At 40.1% G+C, this 27,035-nt stretch overlaps 1 protein-coding gene across 1 annotated transcript; it reads right to left on the reverse strand.

Moving 5' to 3' along the window:
* Nucleotides 1-15,482: 15,482 nt before the first annotated feature.
* Nucleotides 15,483-25,859, reverse strand: PLAC8L1 (PLAC8 like 1). The gene is made up of 4 exons (XM_036748534.1): nucleotides 25,795-25,859; nucleotides 23,680-23,816; nucleotides 17,039-17,175; nucleotides 15,483-15,647 (listed from the first exon to the last, which is right to left on the reverse strand). Exons 1-4 carry the CDS (start codon nucleotides 25,857-25,859, stop codon nucleotides 15,483-15,485), a joined length of 504 nt encoding a protein of 167 aa, XP_036604429.1.
* Nucleotides 25,860-27,035: the final 1,176 nt, after the last annotated feature.

A 27,035-nucleotide genomic window follows, 5' to 3' on the forward strand; every position in this document is an offset into this window, starting at 1 on the left:
TTTTTCTTTTTCTTTTATGGGGTGTTTATGATATCTTATTGTCAGATTTGGGTTAAGTATTTAGTCATTGGCTCTGTGTTATCTGCTGACCTTTGCATGTCCACAAAACTCCCCCAAAATTCCCATTTAATTTCTTATGCCAACCTGAATTATGTGGAAACCTCGATGGGGAAAGACTTGTGGAAGGGATAACTGTAAGTTACCAGTGAATCGCCAACCTGCATTAGCCAAGGGAATTCCTACGCCAAGGGAATTCCTACACCAACGTGTTCCTCCACACTAGTGAAATCATAGGTCCAGATTCCCACCGGCGGGGCCCCTACCACACACACCAGAAATTGCAAGGCAAAATATTACTCATTCCATTATGCTGTTCCTATACAATGAAAAACGCTGAAAAGGCTGAGTGCAGAATAGTTTACCAGGTAAGGTCAGAGATCAAGGACTTCCTTCTTCCCCCCCACCCCTTATGGAGAACTTTAAAGTAAGGTTCAACACATCTGTCCAGGATGGGTTAGGTGGATTTGCATCTGATCATCATAGACTGAACTCGACCTTTCTAAGTGCCATCCATCTTTACTGACTGCTTGCCCTCTGTCTGACAAATAGTTGTAGTCATGGCTCCAGGCAGCAACTGCTGTTTCTTTCCTGCTGTTTTTAGAAAACAATTTTTTTTCCAGACATCATAATGTGTGGGCCTCCCCTAGCCTCACTAGCCCCTCTGGCACAAACTCAGCAGGGGTGAGAGCAGTTGTGTTCGACAAGATGGGCCAGCATCCCTCTCTTTCCCTTCCCCCACCTCTCAAAGCACAGACCTGCCCTAGCCCCACTTCACCCTGGATATCTTGGTGAGGAGCCACAGTGACAGTCAGAACAGCAAAGGCCTAGCAAAGTTGGCCCAGTTGTGACCCAAGTGTTTAGCGAACTGGAAGTTGGAGGGCTGCATTTTTGCTTCTTTGCTTGTTTGGATCATCGGCCAGCAGCTTTGCTGCTACTAGGTCATTTTGTTTATAGCCTGAAGATAAAGACCATTAACTCCTTTGGCTAAGGGGAAGGGGCATCAGATCTCCCTGCACAGTGTGTCATGGCAGTTCAGAAGAACTGTGTGGAGCCCATTTTGTTGAAAAGATGAAACTGGAAGAATTATCTCAGCAGCTCCTTGCAGCTGCATGGCATATTTGGAATGAATCCTGGAAGGACACTTTTCTTGAGATGGAGGAGTTTTGTTTGTTTGTTTAGTATAAAGCCATCTGTTTGCCTCATACATGATATTGTACTTTTCCCCCTATCTGTGCAGAAACACAAATTCCCCCCAAAAAGTCTTTCAGCCTATTGACCTATACTTTGAATTCTTACCAAGAAATGATAGAATATTAGGCTAATCACCACACTTATTTGCAATAATAATAATCCCTTTCGAATGCACAGTTTTGACCGGCTTTGATGGAAGGGAGAACAAAAGGTATTGCTTTCACATATATTATCTCATTATCAGACTTAATAACCCCATCGGGTAGGCAATATAAGCATTATTCCAGTATTTCATGAATATGTGATTTTGTCAGCATGGGGGAACTCCAGATATGAGAATGCCCTCCACCAACACAGATGATAACCTATATGTGACTCCATACAGACCTGTCTGTGGCAAGGACACAAATCTTCTAGAGTTGCTTGAGACATATAAAAACTGTGACTTGCCCAGGGTCAGAGACAGGATTTGAACTCGGGTCTGCCAAGAGGATCTCTAAACCCAAGAGCACTCTATCCACTTCCCTGAGCAGTCCAAGTTCCAAATTCCAGAGGAAACAGACACAGAGGTTAAGAGAGCTGCCTAATATCACCCTGCAGCTAGTCAGGGACAGAGCCAAGCCTCAGATCAGAATCTTCTGGCTCTTCATCTGGTAAGCTTTGCACTATACCATGATAAGTGCTTGCTGGGAAGTTTTCAAGTAAGAAATGGCAGATTAAATGAATGAGTGAAAAGAGAGGTGCTGTGGCTACCAGACCTGCAGATCTCCACTTGCAGAAACTGAAAGACAGTCCTCAGATTCTGAAACTTCCCTAGCAATCACTGAATTGAATCAGTCACCAATAGCAACACATTTATAACATACCTTATGATTTACAAAGTGTTTTATGTACACCTTCCATTTATGTAGAGTGGTTGAATGGGGTGGTGAGTAGAGACCTAGCCCTGAAGCCAAAAAAACTGGTTAAAATCCAGCTTCTGATAAATAGGCCATGACCCTGAATAAGTCGTTTAATTTCCAGTGCCTGAGGCTGTTCTGAGCTCTGATAATCTTAACAAGAGTTGTCAAACAAAGCCATAAGTCATGATTGCTCATGCAAGATTCCTCAACAGTCTACAGTGGAAACCAGTTTAAAATGTAATTGGCAAATAGCTACAAGATGAGAAAAAACACAATAAAACATAGATAATATTAATACGTGGTTTTCTAAATCAATATTCCCCCTCAAGGGATCCTTATGTATGGTTTAGTGCCATTCACCCACCCACCCCCATTTTTATTTGAGTATGACACCACTGCATTTTGCTGTAAGTTGCAAAGAAGGTGTTTTTCTGCATTAGTGGAGAGTTTCCTTACCTGGGAGTTTCCTACACCAATGAAACCACAGGTCTAGTCCCTATCCCTATATTTATGTGATACATTATACTTTTATATCATCTCATTCACAAGCAGACTATGAGGTAATAGTATAATTACAATCCACTAATGACATCCATTGATGAATCATCCTGGCATCATGGCAGTCACCCTGGCTCCTGAAAGGCACAAGCAGCAGAACCCTATCAAATTAGATTGTGGGGAATGAACCCAGTGACCCTGATGGAATCCAAACCTGTCACCCAAGCACCAGCCTAGCTAAGTGTGGAGAGAGGTCCCCCATCAGGAAGGGGGAGGAGATACTAAAGGGATAAATTCTTTTGGCCGCAGCAGTTTATATAAGCATACGAAAGCATGAGAGTGCTGCAATTTGCCATAGAGAAAGGGGAGTCCCTCCCACTGATGAAATCTTAGATCTTCTGAAGCATTTTTGTAGGGAGAGGGAGGGGGAGCCCAGACTGTGATTTCATTGGTATAGGACACTTGAGTGAGGAAATTACCTTAACCAATGGATCTTTTGTCCAATAACTGCTTAGCAATAGTTTTCTTTCTCCTGTAGCATGCTGCCCACTTTAATCCATCTTTTCATCTTCTTCTGTGACTGCCATGTATAAATCTATGCCATACGCAGCTGGACAAGCAGATAGGTAACTGACTATGATGCGTAGTTGGTTGGATAAAGAATGTTTCGGTGAGCTCATAGGTGTGAAAAGAGGGTGAGAATCTCTATTTGGTAAGTATTCTACTGAATGCAATGAAGATGGCAAGGCCTTAAGAAAAAAGGTTATGACAACTCTGGACGACTTTGCAGAAAGTCGAGGGGAGGGGAGCGCCAAAGGGAACTTCAGCCTAAATTTGTTCTGCCCAAAGAAAAGAAAGAAAATGAAGTAAGTGCAGCTGCAAGAGCCACTGAGAATGACTAGAAAAATCTGGAACAAGAGTTGAGGCTGCTGTCTTATTCTGGATCACTGATGTTGAAATTCAGTAAACATTTTTCATTCCCCAGATTTTCTCTTCTAGCAGGCTATTTCTGGTTTTGCCTGCCTGCTCCTTTCCCAGTTCTAAATTGTACTTAGTAGAATCCCCTTAAAAAGGAATTCAATTTCTAAAACAACCCACACTCTCATCTTCTTCTATAAAATCCAAAGGACTTTGAAAGCTGGCATCCCTCTACTTACCATGCCAATGATTATCAAAAGCTAGGAGGTAAGAGGTTTGTGGGGACACACACAGAAGCAAGCTAATTACACAAATGAGGTCACTAGTGGACAAGCGAGTGCTACGGACATGGAAAGAAACAGAGGAATTTGAGCCAGAGAGGAGAAGGACAAAAGGCATTTATTTGCAAAAGCAATTTTGTGTGTTCTCGTTAGTGTTACTGAAATAATTGCTAGTGGGATTGACTTGATTAGGGCCATTTTAAAGTGCCAAGCATTGGGCTGATGCTGGACATGAGGCCCAGGGGCCAATCAATACTATCCTAAAATCTCTTCCCTACAAATTAACCGGACTCTTTAACCCAACTTGACAGCTGTAAGAATTGTTTCCATTCAGGGCCTTTTCATGATGAAATCAACAGAAATCAAACCTGAACCGGGAAAGGCAGCCTTAATGAGGGAACCTGGCTGAAACATAAAATATTTCTGCATAAATGCACCACAGATCCCCTAAGGAACCCCTGGGTAGATGCTTTGTGTTGCTAATGGCAAAGAGGATAAATAAACCATATGAAAAGAATATGTCAGTCACAGATAGAAAGAGATGGAACAACAGCTTCCAGAAGAAACAGAACTGTCAGAACAAGATGGGGAGATACTTTGAAGGGAAGGTTATTTTTAAGCTTAAGAAACTAAATTTCCAAATATTCAGTTCAGCAAAATCTATTTATAAGTAGGGTTTCTTTTTAAAAAATCTTATTTTTGCTTTGGTTTTGAATTCCTTTTTAGCCATTGGAGGAGGAGGCAAAAGGAGACATAGGAGTGTTTGACAACTTCAAGCTTTGTTCAACAGGGTTCATTCATTCAACAAATATTGATTAAACACCTACTGTGTGCATAAGCACTGTTCTAGGCTCTGGGAGAAATGTAGAATAGATAATAGTTAGGGAGACTCAGAATTGAGGGAACAGCTATACTGAAAGAGTAATTTTAGTTCATGTCAGCTCAGAAGATCTCTAGTGGGGTGTCCTACAGACCCATACTTGGTCCTGTGCTATTTAACATTTTTAGCAATGACTCATTTGAAGATGTAAATGGCATGCTTTTCAAATTTATAAATGTCAGAAATTTAGGAGGAATATAATAGACTGGATCTAAGTCAGGATCTGAGAAGTTCCCAAACTAAATTAAACTTTAAAAAATAGATAAATGTAAAATATTACACTAGCAATAAAAATATAAGTAAAGATGAGGTTGGTGTGACTATAAAGAGGTTCATGCATGAAAATAATCTTAGAGTTTTAATGGAATGAAAGTAAGAAGTAAAAAAAGTCAAATGAAAATTATATGGCAGTCAAAAAAGCATCATGCTTATCAGGGTGATCATGGAATTCCCAGGAGAACATTTCTGATGGCCAGGACAAATTCCAGGAAACATACCTGGGGCAAGCAACACAAAAGGCACCCTCAAATCCACTTTCTAAGACCAACTCAGAGAAGTCCTGGAGAGACATTGAAACCCAGGACAAAAATCCCTATGGGTAGAAACTTTCTACCCACTGATATCATGGTAACATGGCTGCCACTGGGGAGGCCTCAAAGGTGAAGAGTATGATGGAGCCAGGACAGGGAAGAAACTTGCCTCTGGTACAGCCAGGTTGTAGGTTGGAGAAGGAAGCATGTCATCTAATAGCTTCCTGTTTTAATTATTTTTGTTAACTAAGTTCTAAATTCAGTTTCTACTTGCTGAAGGAGCAAAGGTGTTGTCAGTGGACTCTAAATTTTGGCACGCTGGAGCATAGCCCTGGCCATCCTATCCTGATTATGGCTTAGAGTAGTCCAAAGGAAGTATCCATGTCATAGAAATGACCGTAAAGCTGTTCTGCAGACAACAGGATTTTCAGCTTCCTCTGGTATTGTGTTCTGAAAAACCAAATAAACAACATTCCCTACTTAATAGGCAAAATACTTAGAATAAACAAGAGGAGCTGTTAGCAAACATTACACAGTCAGCCTTGGGAAGACCCTCATTTTCTGACTATTCCCTTGGGAATTTCACTTCAATTTTATAAAGTGAACAGTTTAATCTGGATGCTTCCTTGGATATACTTTCTTCTTTTTCCCTTGATTATTCTCAGAAATTCCACATCATCTCATTTTTTCCTCCTTGTTTCCAAATGGAGAAACTTCAAAAGACCTGCTAGAATTGGAAAAACAGTTCTCTTACGTGCTGAAACAATGATCTGAAGCCAAAATTTGTTATTGGGTGTCAGATCTCACAGCGAACATACAAATGGTCATCTGCATGTTGTAGGCATATTAATCTATCAAAAAATACCTAGTGAGCACTTTCTGTGTGTCTAGCACCAGTGTGAGGGACAGAAGAAGACTGCCACGGTTCCTGACGGACCCTCAGAGAGCTTACAGGGTAGTAACAAGTGATACCTAAAATCTATATCTGAGAGGATATTACATAAGTATGTAAAGAACATAGAAAACCACTGTACACAATCAAATAATTTATTAAGGCGCAATGGTATTCATTCCATTTCATTCATGTATAATAATTTGTTCCACCACTCCGTAATTTAAGAACTCTGATAAACACAATGAACCACAATGGTTCCAGAGGACTGATGATGAAGGATGTGACCAGCCTTCTGACAGTGAGGTGATGGACTAAATGTATAAAATAAGACACACATTTTTGAACATAGCCAAGATAAGAATTTGTTGAGATTGATTATACATATTTGATACAAGATTTTGTTTTTCTTTTTTTTCTTTTCCAATGTGTGTTGAGAGGGGAGGGAAAGAAAATCAACTATGAACAGAAAAAATAATTTTAAAAAATATGAGAACATTAGGCTATAGGATAATTCATCAATCATTACATATTCTAATGACATTTTAATTCCTTTAAAAAAAAAAGCTTTAAGTACCAACAATATGTCAGGGACAACTTGAGTGTTTCCTATTAATCTATCAATCATCAAATATATGCTAGGCAGCTAGGTAGAAGAATGGATAGAGTGTTGAACTTGGTTTCTGGAAGACCTGAGTTCAAATCCTGCCTCAGACACTTATTGGCTGTGTGGGATAATTACTTAACTTCTATCTGCTTCAGTGTCCTCATATCTAAAAAAAGAATAATAGTAGCAACCTGTCCTACACTACAGAGCTGTTGTGAGGGTCAGATGAGGTAGCATAGGTACAGCACTTTGTAAACCTTAAGGTGCTACAAATGCTAATTACCGTTATCAGTATCATTACCGTGTGCAGAAGACTGTGATGGTGCTGGGGAGATGCAAAGTTTACAACCTAGTAGGGCATATGATACCAATGAGAAGCAGTATGGTATAGTAGATAGTCAGGAAGACCTGTACTCAAGTCCTATGTCTTATATATTCTGGCTCTGTGACCATGAATAAGTTACTTAACCTAACAATGCAACAGGCAACTCTGTAAGTCTGTAAGTTACACTGGTAGAGGGAGTTCCCTCACCTGGAGTTCACTATATTAATGAAATCATAGATCTAGACCAAAAGAGGGAAAAAATGACACCTATACAATATCCCATGAGCATATTCAAGTTACAAAACAAAACGCTGTGTGATGGAGTCTGAGGGCAGTCAGTGTTTGCTAACTGGGAAAATCAAGGAAGACTTCCTGAAGAGGTAGAGGTTCAACACCAGAAGAAGAAGGGAAGGGAATATATTCCAGGCATAGGGCTTAACAATCTCAGTAAAGGCACAAAGGGGTGAGAATACAGTATTGTTAATGGGTCAAAGTTGTCCAGTTTCTCTGTAACAGAGAGTGTGAAGGAGAGGAACATGAGACAAGGCTAGAAAGGTGGGGAGCATGTCAGTTTGTGGAGAGCCTTGAATTTCAAGCAAAGGAGAATGGACTTAGTGCAATGGAAAGAGCATTGGCTCTGGAGTCAGAGGCCCTGAGTTCAAATTCTACCTTTAACGCCTTCCTCCTACGTGATCTTGGGCCAGTCATTTAGTTTCTTCATCTGTAAAGTGAATGGATTAGACTCAGATGGCCTCTGAGGTACCTTCCAGCTCTAAATCTGAGACACTATGATCTTGAACGTCATTCCACAGGACCATAAAGAGTCACTGAAGATTTTTAAGAAGAAGAGTGACTTATTTCTTTAAGTGATTCTGACAACAATGTATAGGATGAATTGCTGTGGTGGGGGGAGGGGGGGGGAATAGTGAAAGTGGAGAGACCTATAATGAGACTATTGTGATAGTCTAAGCGAGTGGTAATGACTTGAATTAGATTATAAAAACGAAGAAAGGATAAATGTAAGGGAATTCTCATTGATGGAATCAACAGCCTAAAAACTGATTAGATGTGAGAGATAAAAGAGAGGGAATAATCAAAGATAACCCAAGGTTGTAAACATGGGAAACTAGGCACTGCTGGGACTGTTGACAAAAACATTGAAGTCAGAAGGTAGAGGGTTTAGGTGAAAAGATTTTGCTCCCAAACTTCTCAGATGGAATTAAAGTATTGAGATGACCACGTGGTGTCTCTGACTGTTATTACTGAGTCTTGTTTTCCTAAAGCCAGGAAAGGAGCTAAGGAAACAAATATACGCATGTACCTAACTGGGGAGGTTTGGTTAGTAAGCATCTCTCGCGTTGCTAGATGGGATGCCTGCACTGTGCCAAGAAGGCCCTCATTTCACAGTTGTTGAATTGCCAGAACCCTGGGAAGAAAAACTTGTTTCTAAGCACAAATGTGATTGTCTCCTTGAAAGCTGGAATGTCTTCAATAATCTAGCCACCTGAACAATGAATCATAATTAAGTTTTCGGAGAACTCCCAACCAAGCTTCAATTGAAAGAGCCAGTGGTGGTTGTTATCAGAGTTTTCCCAAAGGAATGAAATGAAATGAGGAATGAATGAATAAGAATTTATTAAACACTTAATATGTACCAGGCACTATGCTGAGCATTTTACGCATAGAAAGGCAGTTCCTGCTCTCAAGGAGTTCACACTCTGATTGAGGGGAGAGTATACACATAAAAAAGTTCAGTTGCAGGGCAGATGGCAAGGGGAAGGCCTAAGGGTGTGTGAAAAGATCAGGTGGAGGTACCAGGAGGTATGTAAGGTGTAGCAGGGTAAATGGCAAAGTCTTGAGAATCCTGTAAGGATGCAGTGGCAGGGGAGATGGTAAGGCCTAGAAGTCCTTCATCTTACCAATAGGATTTTAGTTGTTGACTTCCTACTTATTCAAGCAGTGAGACAAAGAGAAAGCAAGAACATTAAATTAGCTCATGTCCTGGGGCATGAAGGAAATCAGGATACATGTGTATGAAATCAGTCAGAAGGCCTAAAGGAAATTGACAAAGGATGATTCATCTCCCTCTCTTTGCTTGTTACCATTTTTCTGGGTTTTCATGAGAGTGTTTGTGAGAAAACTCTGAGTTTGGGACTTTTATAAGCCAAGTAAATTTCCAAACTGCTGTACTGTTGGGTAAAAAGTTCTCAATCCACCTCAGTCAGTAAATCTCAACTTCACTTGAAGGTCAAGAATAAAGTTCAAACAGAGTGGAATTCATCTCTTCTTATTCCCCAATGGTTGCATTATTTGCTCTCTCCTAGGGTTAGCTAAAGTCAGATTCTTAGGTTCTCTTTGTGGAGTGACAGAGGAAGGAGATAAAGAAGCAGGGGTATTTGGAAAGAGAATATTGGTAAATGTGCAGACTTGAAAGTGCTGTAACCAACACAAATTCTCCAGGCCAGAAAAAAATTTCTTTGGGTTTAATTGATTTGAAAACTTAACGTTGCAGAAAAACGTTAAATGTACCCTAGAGTCTAAAAGTTGTTTTATTTTGTTTTTAACCTCCACAGGTCCTGCTACTTTATTCTTCCTGGGATAAATTAAGCAAGGAGTTGGATGCTGAAGTTGAGTATCTTTGTTTGTCTGAAGAATATTCGATAGAAAAATCTTCAATTGGTGTGAAATTATTTTAACATCAGGGATGCTACAGGTATATCACCGGACTGGCCTAATGTGAGAAGCAGTAGAACTGAAAAACAATCTCTAGTCATCTACAGTATTAATAGGCAATGAGCCAGCATGTGAAATCTGAGATTCATGTACTGGCACAGGTTACACATCTTTGGCTTCCCTTCAGGGGCATGAAAGCCCCAGTACTCCATTCATTCATGTCTCTTTTCAGTGTGAACCTGGACATCTTTTTTTATTTCACTAATCTTGGCATTTGAATGGCAAATGAAAGGGCTGTGTAGACATGAGATGACTACCAGCTCTCTGTCCTGTCTTTACTGTTACAATTTAGAATTAAGCAGAGGTTGTCCTAATGCTCTGCTCATGGAGCCAAAGGAATTGGTGGGTGGGGCTGTTCCCCTTCATCACTGAATCTTAAACCCAGCCCGCCTTTCGTAGGTAACCTGGTTGACCCCCTACCTCCAGTCTCTTCAAGTTTTCTACTATACAATATCCCATGAGCATATTCAAGTTACAAAACAAAACGCTGTGTGATGGAGTCTGAGGGCAGTCAGTGTTTGCTAACTGGGAAAATCAAGGAAGACTTCCTGAAGAGGTAGAGGTTCAACACCAGAAGAAGAAGGGAAGGGAATATATTCCAGGCATAGGGCTTAACAATCTCAGTAAAGGCACAAAGGGGTGAGAATACAGTATTGTTAATGGGTCAAAGTTGTCCAGTTTCTCTGTAACAGAGAGTGTGAAGGAGAGGAACATGAGAACATGTTTTCCTTCTAAGAGCCAGCACTTCTTCACAATGTCCCTAACCCCCCTCCTCTTCCCTTGATTCCACATTCAGCAACCTTAGGCCCTGACTCTGAAGCCTTATTCTCTTCCATTCTACTTTCCAGTGGTTCCAAAACTGCTCTTTCTATCTGGATGCCTTCTGAGCAAGGGACTCTCTATAGTTGGAGTGCATTGATCAAAGAAATGAGGGCAATGGTGATGGATAATCTTGGATAATAAACAAAACATGATCAGGTAATGAGAAGGACATGACTAGTTGCTATGGTCAATATTTAAATTAAGTGGAAGATGAAAAGCAGTTGCAATGGGACATCTCCTCTTTGGTCCAGACCTTTAATTTCACCAGGAACTCCTGGTGTGGAAATTCTCCCACCAAGCCCAAGTCATGAACTCACCCATAACTGAAAGTCTTAAAGAGTTGCCTGAGGTATAAGAAGTTGACTGACTTGCTCTAGGTTGTCATACAGCCAGCATATGTCAGAGGCAAAACTAGAAAAAACTCAGGTCTTTGTTTCCATTCTGCCTCCCATCTCCTCTTATTCAGGAATAAGTCATAGGTTCATGGGATCCCTTATTTATACTGAGAAGGGACCTTAGAAGCCATCAAGTCCAACACCCTTATTTTACAGATGATGAAATTGAGGCATCTTAGAAGCTAAGCAAGCGTCTGAGAGGATTTGGAACCAGATTTTTCTAACTCGAAGTCTAGTGCCCTATCCACTATGGTACACAGCCACCTATTTCCTTTTATTCCAAAATAAGTCACCAGAAAGACGTGCAAAAAAAGTTCCTAAAGATGAAGCAAGTGAGTTTATAATACAAAATTTCAATTATCTATACCAGCTGGGAAGAGGGGGCAGGCAGTATAGCATGGGTAAATTAAATTTCCAAAGAATCCAGAAACATTTTTAGCCTAAGCTTTTAACCTCTCCATTACTTTGAAACTTTTACAAGAGCTTTTTAAAAAGCACACTCTATCTTACATATGCAAACGTAACCTTACAATTCACCGTCAGTAGAATATATTGACTACTTTTTTTTCTAGTAGTGATGATGGATTTGCATTGAACTATCTACATTATTTTATCCCTTCCCACTTGTAACCGGGGGCAAGCCATCAGTAACACAGTCAAGCTTGAGAAGGACTGAAGTTTGTGATCCTGCCACAGAGTTTTCATCTATATTTTAGCCAGCCATTGTAGGGTCAATCCTTCTATCAACTTTAAACCAATGAGAATCATGAACCTATGGAGTATTGGGTCTTGCAATCTCTCTGTTTCCTTGGCTAATGTCACATGAAGATGGCAGCAAGCAGCAAGAATCTCTATTGCTAACAATATTGGCCAGGGGTGAGTGGAAAAGCAAGGGGACATTGCTGACAGTGACTGCTGTGTGAAAGACTGTCACTAAAAGGACCAGCTATATAACCAGCCCCTGAATAAGTAAGAGTTGGCCCCATCGCCTTCCTTTGTGATGATGAAATGAGATTGAAGTCTCTTCCTGCCTCAGAAGTGGTATAGGGTGCCATGCAAATAGTAACTTTTTTTAGCAAACCCTACCTGCCCCAACTGTAACCTCATCTAAAACACTGAGAATATTTTACCAATCACAGTGATTCTGGTAAGCCACCTGCTAGATAAATGGCAAGGCTTGACTACAAGGACTAAGAGGTTAAGTTGGAAAAGCTAAGGGAAACAACCTAACTTCTAGGCACCTTAATTTTAAGGGTCCTGAAACCACTAGGCAATATAGTATATTTCATAGTTCCTTATTCTCCCCTCATTATCATAATGGTGATGACAGTGATAACTAACATTTAAATAGTGCTTCAGGGTTTACATAGTACTATATATGTGTAGCATATATGCATATACATGTGGACAAATATATGTATATATGCATAGATACAAAATCTCATTTTATTTTCGCAACAAACTTGTGAGGTAGGATCTGTCATTGTTCTCATATTACAGGTGAGGAATGTCTCCACCTTTGTGCACTAGCATTGTTTCATTGTTAGATCACCAAGAAATTACTCTTCATAACTGTCCTATACACAATATTTTAGCATTCCACATCTCCCCCATGACTTTCAAATGGAGGATTCGTGGATTTTCGGTTCTCTCACAAAACTGGTTAGCTAACGAACCAAATGTTTTCAAAGGCACAAAAGAATCTGATCTTTTCCCAGAGGAGCCAGAAAACTTGTGAATACTTGCCATCCCCTGAGGGATACAGTTCTTCCTGACAACCCCACAGTACAGAATCCATAAGGCCAAGGAAAGAAGGAGAAGGGATCAAGGACGTGAGTTTAAAATGAGGTCAGCTCAGGCTCTCAGCCTTAAGTAGTTTGTTTATCATGGAGTTTGGTGGTTTCATTTCTTCTGGTCTGTTGCTCATTATTATCATTATAAGTATTATTAGTTGTTATCATTGTTATTATGGACTAAGGAAGTAGAGGAGAGAGAAGGGAGTAGATGAAGAAAGAAAAGGGAAAGGGAACTTTCTGCCCCAAGAGTAAGCTGCTTGGCATGGGAGCAGAGTAGCCACTGGGAGCTAGAACACCTCTGTTCTTTTTCAGACACAGTATTACCTAAGAGACCAGACACATATGTGAATCACTTTTGTTGTATCAGCAGCATCCTCTGGTCATCATTGTGGACAGCTTTGTAAATAAATACTTAAACATTGTAGAATATAGAAATAAGAACTGTTACTGTTGGGGAGTGGGGAGAGGAGGAAGACACACAATGAATTCCAAACCTCCTAAACCTTCTCTTTTAGAGCTTTACAAAAAGAAACGTTCTAGGCGTCTCAAAGGGACAGTATCTAGGATTGGGGGTGGGGCGGGGCTGGTGTCTTTATTGAATTCAGTCTTTGGTACTGCCACCCTTCTCTTTGGAACAAGCATCACATACCAGCCATTCCTGACGCTGGCACCCAAAACCAGAGAGTAGAATCACTGACCACTTTGTAAGTCTGTAAGGTAACACATTGGAGACATTGTGGACCCAGTTTTACATTTGACACCCTGGAAACCAAGAAGATCTAATGGCAAAGAACTACAATGTAGGGGCTTTAATGATGGGTCACTCCTTCAAAATATTCCTATTGACTTTCTCTAGTAATTGAGGAAATTTTGTGTTTAACACCAGGGTTATTATTTGTCCTTTGTCTAATGTACATTTTGACTTGAACTATCTTTTTTTTTCTCGTGGAGGAGGCATCATTTTTTGTCAACTGGTTCTTCCTTCCCACCCTATCACTGCTGTCTTTTTGAATGGAAAACAAAAGGTACCACACCCTTCTTACTTCCCTTCAGAATCACTCTCCCTCTGTATGTATATACATATATAGTTATATGTATATACATATATATCATCTATACGTGTATATATATGTTCCATTGTCTACTTTATAGTTTCACGGCAACTGGAGTATTTTTAAAGCCCAGGGTTTTATGACTTAGGCTTGTGTTACCAACAAAATGGCAGGGGTTTTTTGCTCATTCTGTTGCACAGTGAGAAAATTAAGAAAGAAGCTTCTCCTAACTGTACTACAGGATACATTTTCACCTCAATATACTAAGAAGATAGAGAACTGTATCTAAAAACAGTGCATTGGGGGGAAATTCTTCTTCTTACGTAGTAGGTTTGATAGTCTTAAAGAGGAAAAATACCTAGAATTTCCTGTGCCAAAATAAAAAAATGCATGTTATTCCAAATTGTAATCTTGTGCTGTGAGATGTGTTTTAGCATGAAATAATAAAACAAGGTTTATTTTCATTTAATCTGACTGTACCACTAATTGACTTAAAGGTTCAATGATTTCATCAGTATGGGCACTCCCTTCAACCATGAAGGTCAGAAGCAATTATGTATTGTGCTTGTGAAAACAAACAAAAAACCCTGCATCACCACCTGGTGGTCAACTTCCTGGTGAAAAATCTCTCTGAATACAGCTAGATGGGTCACTAAGTAAAAGACACTGGGACCATATTTAATGTCTTTCTACCTTGGTACAACCTACTGGATCTTTTGCTCCAGACAGCCTTCAGGAACTGAGAATTATCTCCATACCATGATGAAACATGTCCCCCTAGACCACATGCCTGGCTATTCCAGGAGCTAGCTAAAATAAGATGACTATTCCATGCACATGAGCCCCTGTAGAGCTTGATTTTTCCCAATGACTTTATCTACCCAAAGGTGCTGCCAGAAACATGTAAAAGGTCCCAGAGAATCAAGGATTGCTGAACAAGACATCTACTCTGCAGAAGGACAGAAGAGTTAGGACAGTCTTTGTCTCAGCCTTGGCGATGCTAGCTTCACCTCAGGACAACAGGAGCAGGGACAAATAATACTAGTCCATTAGATTTGCCTGGACTTCCTCAAAGTCCTTTGACCAAAAACTTTTTTCCCTGGCTTTCTGGAAGAATGTCACATGGTAAAGTTTAGGTTCTCAGTCTTGGCCTTGCAGATATCCTTGAGAAAAAAGAATGATAGGGATGCTGGGGAAGATGGAAAGATAGATAAATGAAAGAGAGAGAGAGAGAAAGAGAGAGAGAGAGAGAGAGAGAGAGAGAGAGAGAGATGCTAGAGAAACACTTTTATATACCTTATGCTAAGGGACAACTAAATACAAGCAACAAAACAGCCCCTGCCCTCAAGGAGTTTATATTCTAATGACAGAAAACAACACATAAAGAGGGGAGGGGGCTACAAGAAGAGGAGTAAAAGTAACAGTGGTCTCCTAAGGCTGCTTGGATTGACAAATTCAGTGAAAGAGGGCAGAACACAATGTGAAAAATATTTTATTTTTAATACTATATCATTGTATAATAATTATGAAGAAAGTGGGGTCATTTTTTCTGTATACTAAGTTGTTTGCTGCTTTTGGGGGAGAAAGAAAAACATTTCTTTCAAACAGTTAACTCTTTAGTTCCAGGGGCCCCAAAAATTTGAGTTGAAGGAGCTGTACAGACTTCATCCATTTGGGTTGTCTTCATCTTAAGTTCCCGAGCCATTTGGCAGACAGAAAAGGGCCAGCAGCAGTGCACAACCAACCAGTCTTCACAGAGAGTGCCCTAGGGCAGAACTCAGGACACTCAGGACATGCATTCACATATACTCACTTCTAAGACAATGGGATTCCATTATAACAAGGGTAGAGGTGGGGGAGAAAGAGAGAAGAACTAACACGCCTCTAATCAGGCAACTGTACTGTATTGGGCCTTTAATGTATGGAACTGGGTTGTTTTTTTTTTAGAAGACATAGGGTCATAGGTTTAGAGACAGAAGGAACCTTGGAGCCAGTCTAGTCTAATCCTCTCATTTAACAGATGAGCAAACACTGAAGCTGAGATGTTAAACGATTTGCCCAAGGTCACACCAGTAGTAAGTAGCAGGATTCTATGTCTATCTTGTCAAGGTAAGGATTAGAATGGAGCCTGAACCTGTGATTTCAAGGTATGGAAAATGCCTAGGTGAGCAAACTTCCTCCACCAGTTCAGGTCTGAACCTTCTCCGTAATTCAAAGTTTTAAAGAATTTCCGGAGGACTCAGAGGTTAAGTGACTTGACTAAGGTCATGCAGCCAGTATCAGGGGTGAGAATTAAATCCAAGTCCTGCTAGTTCTAAGGCTAGCTCTTTATTCACTGTGTCATACTGCCTTCTTGGGATTAGGTATGATACAGTGGTGAAAGGGCTAGATGTGGAACCAAAGGACTTGTGTTCAAATGCAGACTCTTACTCTGAGCCTCAGCTTCCTGAACTGTAAAATACATTTGTTCATGCACTCGTTGTTTGTTGTTTGTCCTTTGTTCTCAAAGAGGACCATGACATCAGGAAGGCGATGTCATGACCTACAAGTGAATTGGATTTAAGTGAGGGAGGGCTGTATAAGGTCACCAGCCTCATTTTCTCCTCTGGAGCCATCTGAGTCCAGTGGCCAGATATAGATCAGGAGCACTGGAGATTGTCCCCTGTAAAATAAGTTGGACCAGACAGATAACCACTTACTTAGGTCCCTTGTGGTTCTAAATCTATGATCTGAATTTCCATTTCAGAGAATTAGTCTCCTATAATGGAGGGAATTTTCAAAAAGCACCTTTGATTTCCTTTTCTGAATTCCACTTCACTGTGAAAAAGATGCTTACTGACATCTATTTCTTATTTTAAATTGATGACTGAATTACCAGGGCAAGAGGAAATGTCTGACTCAGACAATTATTCATGACCACCACCACCACCACCCAAAACTTGTGAACTGACTTCCTAATCTCAGAGAAAAACAGTTATAGAGCTACTAGCAAAACCCAAGATAGACAGAAGCTTAATTAACAATATAGGAGTGTTGCAAATTAGCCTTTTTAATTTTCATGAATTCAAGTTGCCTGTTTTTGTAGTCATAGCCATTCTTCCAGAAATAATGCTTAAGACCCAACGTCCAAGCACAGACCATTTCATACATACTTACCCGTATTTTATGTCTCTCTCTGGTGCCTACTCTTAATGCAAGGGTAGAGTTGGGTAATAATGGCCAACATAAACATTCCCCATAATGCCTTGCAATGTTACACTCAAGACACATGGTACAAAAGACACCACAGAAACCTGCCAATAATAACCACAATGAGAAAAACTAATTAATGCTAAATTTACACAGAAACTTCACAAAAAAAATATCCCCAGCCCTAAACGTGAGCCTAATGACACACGAGCTCTACTCTTATCCTCAGAACAAGAACTGAAAACCAAGTGACAAATACAATGCACACTGCTATGATGGGTTGAACAGGGCACATGCAAAGCTACCCTTCTTGATTTCACCTGATTGTGTATGCTAGCTCCCTCTGCAACTGAGCCTTTGGGGATGACATGCTTTTGGATGCTTCCCACCGAGTGTGATTCAGGGCTGGAGAACTTGCATTTAGTGATGATGAAACAACCCCATTATTGGATACCAATCAAGAAGAGCTGATGACTCAGTGTGCCTCTAGAAAGGGAATGAGTCTGTCCCTAACTCTCTCTTCCAAGTGGACAATCTTTTCTTTTTCTTTTGCACTTGATAATATTTTTCCCAATTACATGTAAAGATAGTTTTCAGCATTCATTTTTATAAGATTTTGAGTTCCAAATTTTTCTCACTTCTTCCCTTCGCTCCCCTCTCCCCAAGTATATGTACAATCATGTTGAATATATTTCCACATTAGTCATGTTGTGAAAGAAGAATCTGAACAAAAAGGAAAAACCATGAGAAAGAAAAAACCAAAAACAGTGAAAATAGTATGTTTCAATCTGGATTCAGCCTCTTCTCCATCACAAGTCTTTGGTCAATTTTTTCTGTTGCAGAAATGTTCTCTGCTACCAGTCAGTGATGCTTGATGGACCCAGGGCCTTCAGACCTCTCTCACTCACAAGGTTACCTCTAAGCCTGGACAGGACCATCTCAAGAAGGATGTTTGATCACCACTTAGTCATTGGCTCTTCCTGCTTGCTCAGTGGCCATTAAGGGGGTTCCTTGAAGAAGTAACCAGGGTCTCATAATGCACAGAGGACCTAAATGCTGAGCTAGCACATGGTCAGACAGAATCAGGAAGGGTAGCTTGGCACATTTTCTGTTCAACTCTCAGTTATACTTTTTAAAATGCCTTTCCAGCTATAACAGAATCCCTATTCAAATTCTTTGGTTAACTACTGACAAAGGTTAACTCAAAGCAATGTGGTTATAGTGGAAGGAGCACTGGTTTTGGTGTCAAAAGACCTGGGTTCAAGCCTAGCATTATCACTCACTATCATTAAGCCGAAGTTAGTCATTTAATGCCCCAGAGCCTTAGGGAGATAACACTATTTCCAATGCTTACCTCACAGTGGCTTTTGTGGGGATCAACTGAAATGATACATGTAAAGCACCAAATTAAATGTATTATTATTATTATTATTATTTTAATCTTCTATAAAACAAAACATATCAAGAAGTATTTAAATTTTCATTTAAGTATTTCTAATACATGTTAATATATAAAATGTTTTAAAAATATATACTGTATACGTGGTTCATTAAGCCATCATTTTCTGTGAAGTTAACAGAAGTCTTTTTGTCATATTGATACAAACTCCCAGTGCTAATCCTAAAGCTGACCTTGTTCTAGTTCTCCTCTCAAAAAGTTGCTCTGATTTTAACCAGTGCCTGAAAAGACTTGCCATCTATCCAATTAAATTTGGAAGCTATTTGGAACTTGGTTCCCTGAACTTAGAGCTAGGGGTACTGAACAGACCAGTTTTTGCTTCAGAGCTTTTGTTTCATGCTATATCAACAAATTGGTTTTATACATAGCAACAAACCTAGTTAATTAGCATAAAGAATCATTGCAAATACAGTGAGAAAAGCTGGAACCTGGAGTCAGGAGACCTCCAGTCTAGTCACAGTGTGGACACTTACCAATTATGTGACCCTGGGCAAGTTACTAATTCATCTGAAACCTCATCTGGAAAATAGAGTTAGTAATGCCCCCCCTCCAGGCAATCATACTTACCTCATAGGGTTGTGAGAAAAGAGTCTGTAATCCTTAAAGAGCTATGGGAATGAGAGTAACTGTTATTAGGACCATTACTTGTATTTGATGCACCAGACACTGATGCCTACATATACATTGTGGCCACTGTGTTTATGGCCCAAAGATAGGGAGACTTATGTAACGTAGTCCTAGGGGACACTCAAATACTTGGGGCTTTTGCTATTCAGGTACCAATACATTTCCAAATTCTTCAAATCCATTGTGCCATTTTATAGCTAGAAATCACGCTGCTTGTCTCTTTGAGATAGAGCTTGCAACAACTATATCTTCAAAGGATAAGGTTGCTCCTAATTTGCCAATCTCAGTGTATTATGAATTCAGATAAAAGCCAAAAAAGGAGGATAATACCATTTAAAAAAGCACAATTATAAAACAAAGGCAGCAAAATGTCAAAGAGAAAAAGAAACCATTTCTACTCACAATGTAGCCTCTATTTAATAGATGGTCAATTGCAACTAATTCTCGGCATCTTATGGAAAACTGCCCAATGATAGAAGTCTGACATGCAACAAAATTGCAGAAATAGTGCTCTCCCTTTCTTTCTTCCTCTCTGTCTCTACACATATTCTTTATGTGCCAGATAATGTACTTGAAAATAGACAGAATGTCTCTATTAAACAGAATGGATAGAAATAAAAGAAAAACCATGTTTGTTTTTAACCTAATTCCACTGAATTATTTAAATCCTACACAATACAGAAGATGACTGAGCAAGTGACCCTGTCATTTTTTTCCTACAAGATTGCTAGAAGTGACATTATAGTCAATTAGCGCAATGAGAGTTTTCTGGTAGCTAACACCAAGGACTTAATATATTAGAAACTGGCTTGATGCTAGGATTGCCTTTTTCCCATCATTCAAGCCACCCAAGTTTTAAGAGGAATGTATTTCTTAAAATCTCCTCTTCATCCAATCAAATTGTCATTCTCTTAGCCAATCTAGAATTTTCCAGTGAATGAGAAAGGTACGTCTAGTACCCTGATCAAAGAAATAATCATTGTGAAGCACTCAGAACGGTGCCTTATACAAAATGGGCATTCCATGATATATAACGTATTATAATATGTATTCCCTCTTCCTTTCCCTGAGTACTAGTCAAGGATCTCATATGGAACAAAATGAGACACTCATAGGTCATTAAACAGTTCGTAGAAGGTATTCTTAGCCGTGGCAGGGGAAGAATCTTCAACAAGGATATTCAGTGAGGTCCCCACATTGATTTAGCTGAACGCAACTTCTCAGCATTGCTTATATTGTCTATCCTTGGTCAGAAGCTTTAGAAAGGGAGTTGTCACTCCCCTAGAATTTTGTACTTAAGGCTCCAGGGAGTCGTGTCAACAACCTGAATTAGTCCTTGAAGCCAATCAAGTTTCACAATGACAGTTTTAATGCCTCTTAAGAAAAAGAACTTGTCTAACTTGAATGGGAGTAAGGCCTCAGGAAAAGCTAAAGGCCTGTATGGCTAGGCCCTAGGAAATGTTACTCCACTCACAGATGTCAAAACAACGTCAGAGGCAGCAGGGATAGAGAGAGAGAGAGAGAGCAGTGGACTGGTTCTTTTGACGGCCTTAAGTCAGCCCCACCGGCAATACAAACTACTATGTAGTTTGTGTAGGAACCTCCTGTCCGCTCATCTTCCCCTTTCTCCCAAAGCACTAGAAAAGTAGCGCAGGTGTGATTAAGGCTGGGATTTTCTTTATTTGTTCCTACCTTAAGCACTGGAAGGGATAGTTGTTCATATTTCAGTCTTGCTATTGACCTATTGGCTCCTCTGGACTGATGAAGAGGCAGTGTCATGACTTCCTGATAAGATGGCTATCTGAATGGGAGGAAGACCACTGAGCTCTTATATACCCATCTACTCCACCAATACCCTGAAGGTCTACCAGACCAAATAATGATGAAGAAATCCAGTAAGAGGAGACTCCTACCACAAAACTGCACAAAAAGTCAGCTTATAGAAAAAGGAAAGGAGCAAAGTCAGGTCAAGTACAGGGTAGCCTCCCAATATGACCAGAGGTACACGGAGCCTAGAAGGCTAAATGTCCAGAGGCAGCAAGGGCAGAGAAGAATCCCCTTGGACAGCCTCAGTACAATCAAAACCCCCCAGGGTGGGGACCCGAGGAGCAGGGTACAGTGGTCATATCCCTAGGGCCCCACTGCCCACAATGCCTGGGGTGGAAATCCCACTCATTGGGATTTATTCTCTAAAATAGATTTCTCAGAAGACTGTAAGTCTAGCTGGAGAATGTAGCAACATCACAAGGCAGACTTTGGTTGGTGTGGAGCACTGCTCTGAGGCAGAGGGTTTAAAAAGCAGGCAACACAAATTGGGGAGAGAAAGAGAAGACAAGTGGAGTAGGCAGTGATAACTGCAGACATAGAAGTCAGCTGCAGCTATAAGTAGAGAGGAAAATGGTTTCACATGGCCATAGTACCCCCAAACCTAGGAGCTATGAATGGACCCTGATGACCCCAGAGGACAGATGAAAAGTTCTAGGCATTCACCAGCCTGCTCCAAGAGAAAGCCTGCTGCAAAGCTTGCTAGGAGGCAAACAAAACCACGTGCTAAGTGGTTGTCACTGCGGTGTGAGTTCTGAAGGGACTGTATCTGCCTGCGCTGCTGGAGAATTAGAGAACTCCCCTGGAGGAAGAGGAGTCAGCTTCCACTTGTGAAATGTGGAAATGGTGAACTTTTTTTTTTTCGTTATTTGAGGCTGTTCCTTGTTATTTAAATTGTTTCATATCTTAATTAAATATTTTTGCTATGGATTTATGAGTCTCTTTTGTGATCTAGCAGTACAGATCGGACTGTGTAGGGGCTCAAGCCAAGTTACGTAACTGATTAATCCCCCAAACAACTATACCAAACCTAGGAATAGCAAGGCATTCTAAAGTCAGGTGGTACACTTGCTACCTGAATGTCATCCCGAGTACAGTGAGGTCTTTTGATGATCTGAAAACTAAAAAGCTTCCTGCCAGGGATCAAGTGACTCATTTTGATCCAGCAGCAATTTGGAACAACTTCAAGTTCATTAGACCAACAGGATGGTGGCTTAGACATTTTCTTTAGACCCCCACTAACTCCTAAAACTTCTAAAAAGAGGAATTATGCACCAGGTATAGAGCAAAGACAGGACAAAAAAAGAGAGTTCTAACAAAGTAAAATCCTTATGCATTAACACCATAGAACACTATGCTCTAAAACAGTAATTCAGCAACACTAAATCTTTCTCCCCGTCAGCTTTCATGTTCCCAGTAAGCATGCACATGTGTGTAGGACCTATTTTGAGATCCTCTAATTCAGAGTTTTGACCAGCATACCCCATTCCCAATCATCTCATTCCACAACACCATCAATTCTGCCCAGCCACATAAAGAAGAAGGGCAAGGGAGCTGAAAGCAGGTTGGTTTCTACCTGGGACCAGCCCTAGGTTAAGGATTCACAAAGCTTCAGAGAATCTTCCCAAAACACCCTCCCCATCCTGCAAAAAAGCAGAAGGTACTGAAATTGGTGCAGCCAAAGAAAGGAGAGATGAGAAACTGGGGCAAGGGACCAAGATTGTGTGGTTGTACTGAGTCTGAAAGAAAGGAGACTGAAACCGAGCTGGGGGTCAGTCCTATTGCCCCAGAGTCTACTCAGGAGAGAGACTGAGGCTGGTGAATCTTAAGTCCCCAGACAGTCTTTCAGTCTAGTCTGGAAGTATACCTACCAGCAAAGAGAGAGGAGTCAGAAAGTGACTGACAAAGAAATACGAGGGAAAAAAGGCTGAAGCATCAAAGATCTGAAGATTAAAAACCCATAGCGCAAGCAGATATATCAACACAGAGGATCCTAAAACTAGAAAGAATGATGAATACTAAACCATCAAAGTGATTACAATCCTCTTAACAAATATTACAAGACAAAGGAAAGTGAACCAACATATGATGAAATACTGACTCTTGTGGACTCTCAAGACAACCTGGAACAACAAGAAATTCAAGAATGGTTCAAAAGAGAAATGAAATTGTTAAGAAGTTACAAATAAATATAAGTCAGAATTTAGAGCTCTCCCTATAGAAATGAAAAACTCAACTAGCAGATAAGAAAAAATCGATTAAAAAAAAGAAAAAATTGAATCCATAATGGACAGTTTTTGTAAAAAAGGCAAAGGAGAGATGAACAGATTTGGCCTATAGAAATACTAGAATGGAGGAAAATATGGCAGAAGTAACAAATTAGGTCAGTTATCCTCATCTCACTTAATTCCAGTCTTTGTTCCTCTGAACCAAGGGTGGGGAACCTGTGGCATCGAGGCCACATGTGATCCTTCAGTGTGGCCTTTTGACTGAGTCCAAGTTTTACAAAACAAAACCTTTATTAAGGGGATTTGTTCTGTGAATTTTGGATTCAGTCAAAGGGCAGCACTTGAGGACCTAGAGGGCCAACTTGTGGCCTTGAGGCCAGAGGTTCCCCACCCCTGCTCTGTACTCTGCTGTTTTGTGAGAGAAAACTAAAAGCAACTTAGAATATTTTAAAAGTAAGGAAGAAACATACAAATTTTTTTGTCACTGCAAACATTGAAGAGGCTAGTGCTCCAGTCCCCTGATATCTGTGCAGTAGTTGTGATGGTGGTCCTGTCATAGACTCCCCAGCCAGGCTGAGTCATCACAGGTTGTGCTGATATATGGCTCCTGTAAAGTCAAAGGTGGTGATTAAACAATAATAATAATAATAATAATAATATCCCATGTTTCTACAGCCCCAGAAGGTTTCCAAACTGCTTCTCTCACAACAAGTTTATGAGGCATAATGCAAGCATTTTTATCCCTATTTTACAGATGAAGAATCTGAGGCTTATGGGGTTAAGTGGCTTACCCATGGTCACCTCAGTAGTAAGTCTGGAAGCCAATATTTTAACCTAGGTCTACAAGACCAATGCTCCTTCCAAAACACAACACTATTTCCTAAAGCAGAATGGTTGTATTCTAGGAAATGTCACTGAACTGAGTATTGCTAGAGGAGAAGGACACAGTGGCAAATATAACTGTATTTCAATCAATTGTTGAGCTTCTTTTTTCATTCTACTCCTATTTCCAAGTCTCTCCTGCCTGTAGTTAGAAGGCATCTAACACTAAGGTCCCTCATTCTCTAATCATTAAAGTCAGATTTTCAGGTGCTAAATGATGAAGGAGATGTGGTATCCAATGCATCTCCCTGTGCAAGCCCAAGCTATTTGCCTCCTAAATTGGAATGCTACAATTTTACTTCATTTAAGGGCTTCCAATTACTTCTTATTTTACTGAAGGAGTTTTTTGAGGGCTGAGCCACTGGATTGATTTTTTTTCCCTGAGAGGAACAACTTGCTGTTTGCAGTCATGAAATAACTTTTTTCTTCTTTTTCAGCATTATGTGAATAATACATGTTATTCCTGCTAGCAAGCTTGACCTCATTCTATATCAAGTCAAAAGTCTAAGTAGGGAGCTACTTCTGGAGAAAAATACTAGGTAATTGTGCCTAATTCCTAAATCTAGGAGGATTCTTCTCACTGAATTTATTTGCTGGGGCTTCACTGATTTTTAAGTTAGTTGTTATTCACATGCTTTGGCTATATTTTAGTCCTAAACTATCATTTTGACCTGTCTTGAAAGTGAAATGTAAAATCATTTCTTAAGAGACAGAAAGGTAGAGTAGCTGCTGCTACTCAGAGCTGGTGCTTAGCTATAGCTTCTAATGCAGCTTTTGAGCCAGTAAATTACCTCAGTGAAAATCACCTAGTACTGCAGGGCAGGAACAAGTTTAGCTGCAGTAGGAAAGGCCATAGAACCTTCTAAATTATGGTAGCTATCCTCTTCTCATTCAACCACAGCAAATTTTTCACTTAAATGGCTCACTGCTCAAGGAAATTAGAGATACATGTGGCAATCCTACACAAATCTGATAAGTGTATTCTTCTGAAAGAAAAGGGTGGGGGGAAGATCAATATTTAGTCATTTTTTCAACTGGAACAGATGTCACCTCAGTATCTTAGTACTTGTTTTTCAGTAGGATTTTCAGAGGAGGGACAAGGCTTTCACACCAGGTACCTGTAATCTAGATCTGATGTTCATGGTCAGTAAAGGTGTTGAGAGGTGCTCAGGATACTTTTGCCTAGTCTAGCATATGTGTGCTCCACCCCTCCTGTTTCTTATTCTACACCAGCTTAACACTCCCTAAAAGTGAGTGCCTGGGATTAGGATGCAACACACATACCAATGCCTTGGATATCTAATCACAACTTGCTTTGCTAAAAACTCCTAGCTTCAGCTCACACCTCATTATTTTAGATACTTTAGCTGAAGCTAGAACATTTAAATTATTTCAAAAGGGAGGACATTCTACCATGAGCCAAGAAACAGCTGGGTAAGATTCAGAATTCAAAGTTTGGATGGAAGAGATACCTGTCTCCTTCCACTCAGATCCAATCATCCCTTTTCACTAGACAGGCCTAAAGGGACCAATCAGCTGTTCTGGCTTCAAGGACACTTAAGAAAGGTTAGCAAGCAATTTCATTCAAAGCCTGGGCCTTTCATGTAATACACTGAAATCCATCTCTTTTCTCTAGACCCTTATAAGAAGTGATTGATTTGTTATTACAAATGGAGAGCAAAGGTTGATAAAAGCCAACTCACCCTACTCCTTGCCTTGGGTCAGAAATACAAAGACTCTCATATTCTGATCTCATGAGTGAAAGCATCAGTGGTGTCAGAACAGCAGTTAAAGAAACGTCTATAGTACTGTTAGAGAAATAAAACTTCCAAATCAATTTATAAAGGAAGGTGGGAGGAATGGGGAAGAAAGAGTTCAGTTAGGCCTTTGATAGTAAACTAGATAATTCTAAACCTCAAACTGATCCAAAGTTAACTTTTCTTCTTAAGAATGTCATCTCAATATTCTGGAAAATGAGGTCATAATGGTAGAGCCAACAAATCTTATTTCTTTAAAGAACAGGGACGATTCCACTATGAACATGGAGATTAATCTATTATAAATGTGTGTGTATATATATAATGCATATATTATATATTCTTACAGTATAAGAAAGTATCATTTTAGCATCAAATCTCAGTCTTAAGTCAACGTGGCTAGTACCAATCAACATCAGTTGTCCTTTTCAGTCCATGGTAGACACTTTGAAATTTGGAGCCCTAAATTTCTTCCTGTCTTGTATCCTAAGTTCCTGTCTTCATTTTTTCTCTAAGAACCAATTTTTCACACAGTACAAGTCAAGTTTTTATTAAGTCATAGTTGGATATAAAACTCAAAAAAACTATAGTTTTCCACAAAACTACTGGTAGTGTAATCTCAAAGCCACCTAGAGAAACTGCAGGCTGCACAGACATTTTCAAAGATGCCAGTGTTACTTTAATCGGATTGCCTTCATAGTTCAGAGCCTCTGCTTCAACAATATACTATTCGTCCTTTGCACCAGCCCCTAAACTCAGTCCTCATTTTTATCATTATCTACCTTAAAATGATAATCTTTGTCAGCCTTTAGTTCACAACCGGAGAGGAAATTCTGGGGCTAGAGGGGGCCATTTCCATTGAGTCTTCCATTTGAGCAGCGATACTGAGGAGAGCAGAGCAGTGTGGAGAGGAGAGTGGCAAGGCAGATGGACAGAATGGCTCTCACACCCAAGGGGCTCTGCTCAGGATGCAAAACTTTAGCTTTCAATAAACTAAGTTATAGTAGAAAAGTGAAGGGTATACTTAGTAGTGTTTATTTCATAATCACCACCAGGTCCTAAGAGCTTACTGTGCTGTACTAAGAGCCACAACATTTGTTCTACAACTTTAAAAGTAAAATCTACACGGAACTCAAAAGAAAGAGAAGAGGAGGCGGAGGGAAGTTCCCCTATGAAGATATCTCAAA

The sequence above is a fragment of the Trichosurus vulpecula genome, chromosome 3, assembly GCF_011100635.1.
Source record: "Trichosurus vulpecula isolate mTriVul1 chromosome 3, mTriVul1.pri, whole genome shotgun sequence".
Taxonomy (NCBI): domain Eukaryota; kingdom Metazoa; phylum Chordata; class Mammalia; order Diprotodontia; family Phalangeridae; genus Trichosurus; species Trichosurus vulpecula.

Bases quoted from the DNA above. Each gene is read 5' to 3' on its own strand.
- PLAC8L1 (XM_036748534.1), bottom strand. From the start codon at position 25,859: ATGCTTTCACTCATGAGATCAGAATATGAGAGTCTTTGTATTTCTGAC. The intron at 23,817-25,794 runs GTGAGTTGGCTT...TTGACTTTACAG, and splicing joins GACCCAAGGCAAGGAGTAGG to GAGCCATATATCAGCACAAC. The intron at 15,648-17,038 runs GTAAGTATGTAT...GTTCTGCCCTAG, and splicing joins GAGAGAGACATAAAATACGG to GGCACTCTCTGTGAAGACTG.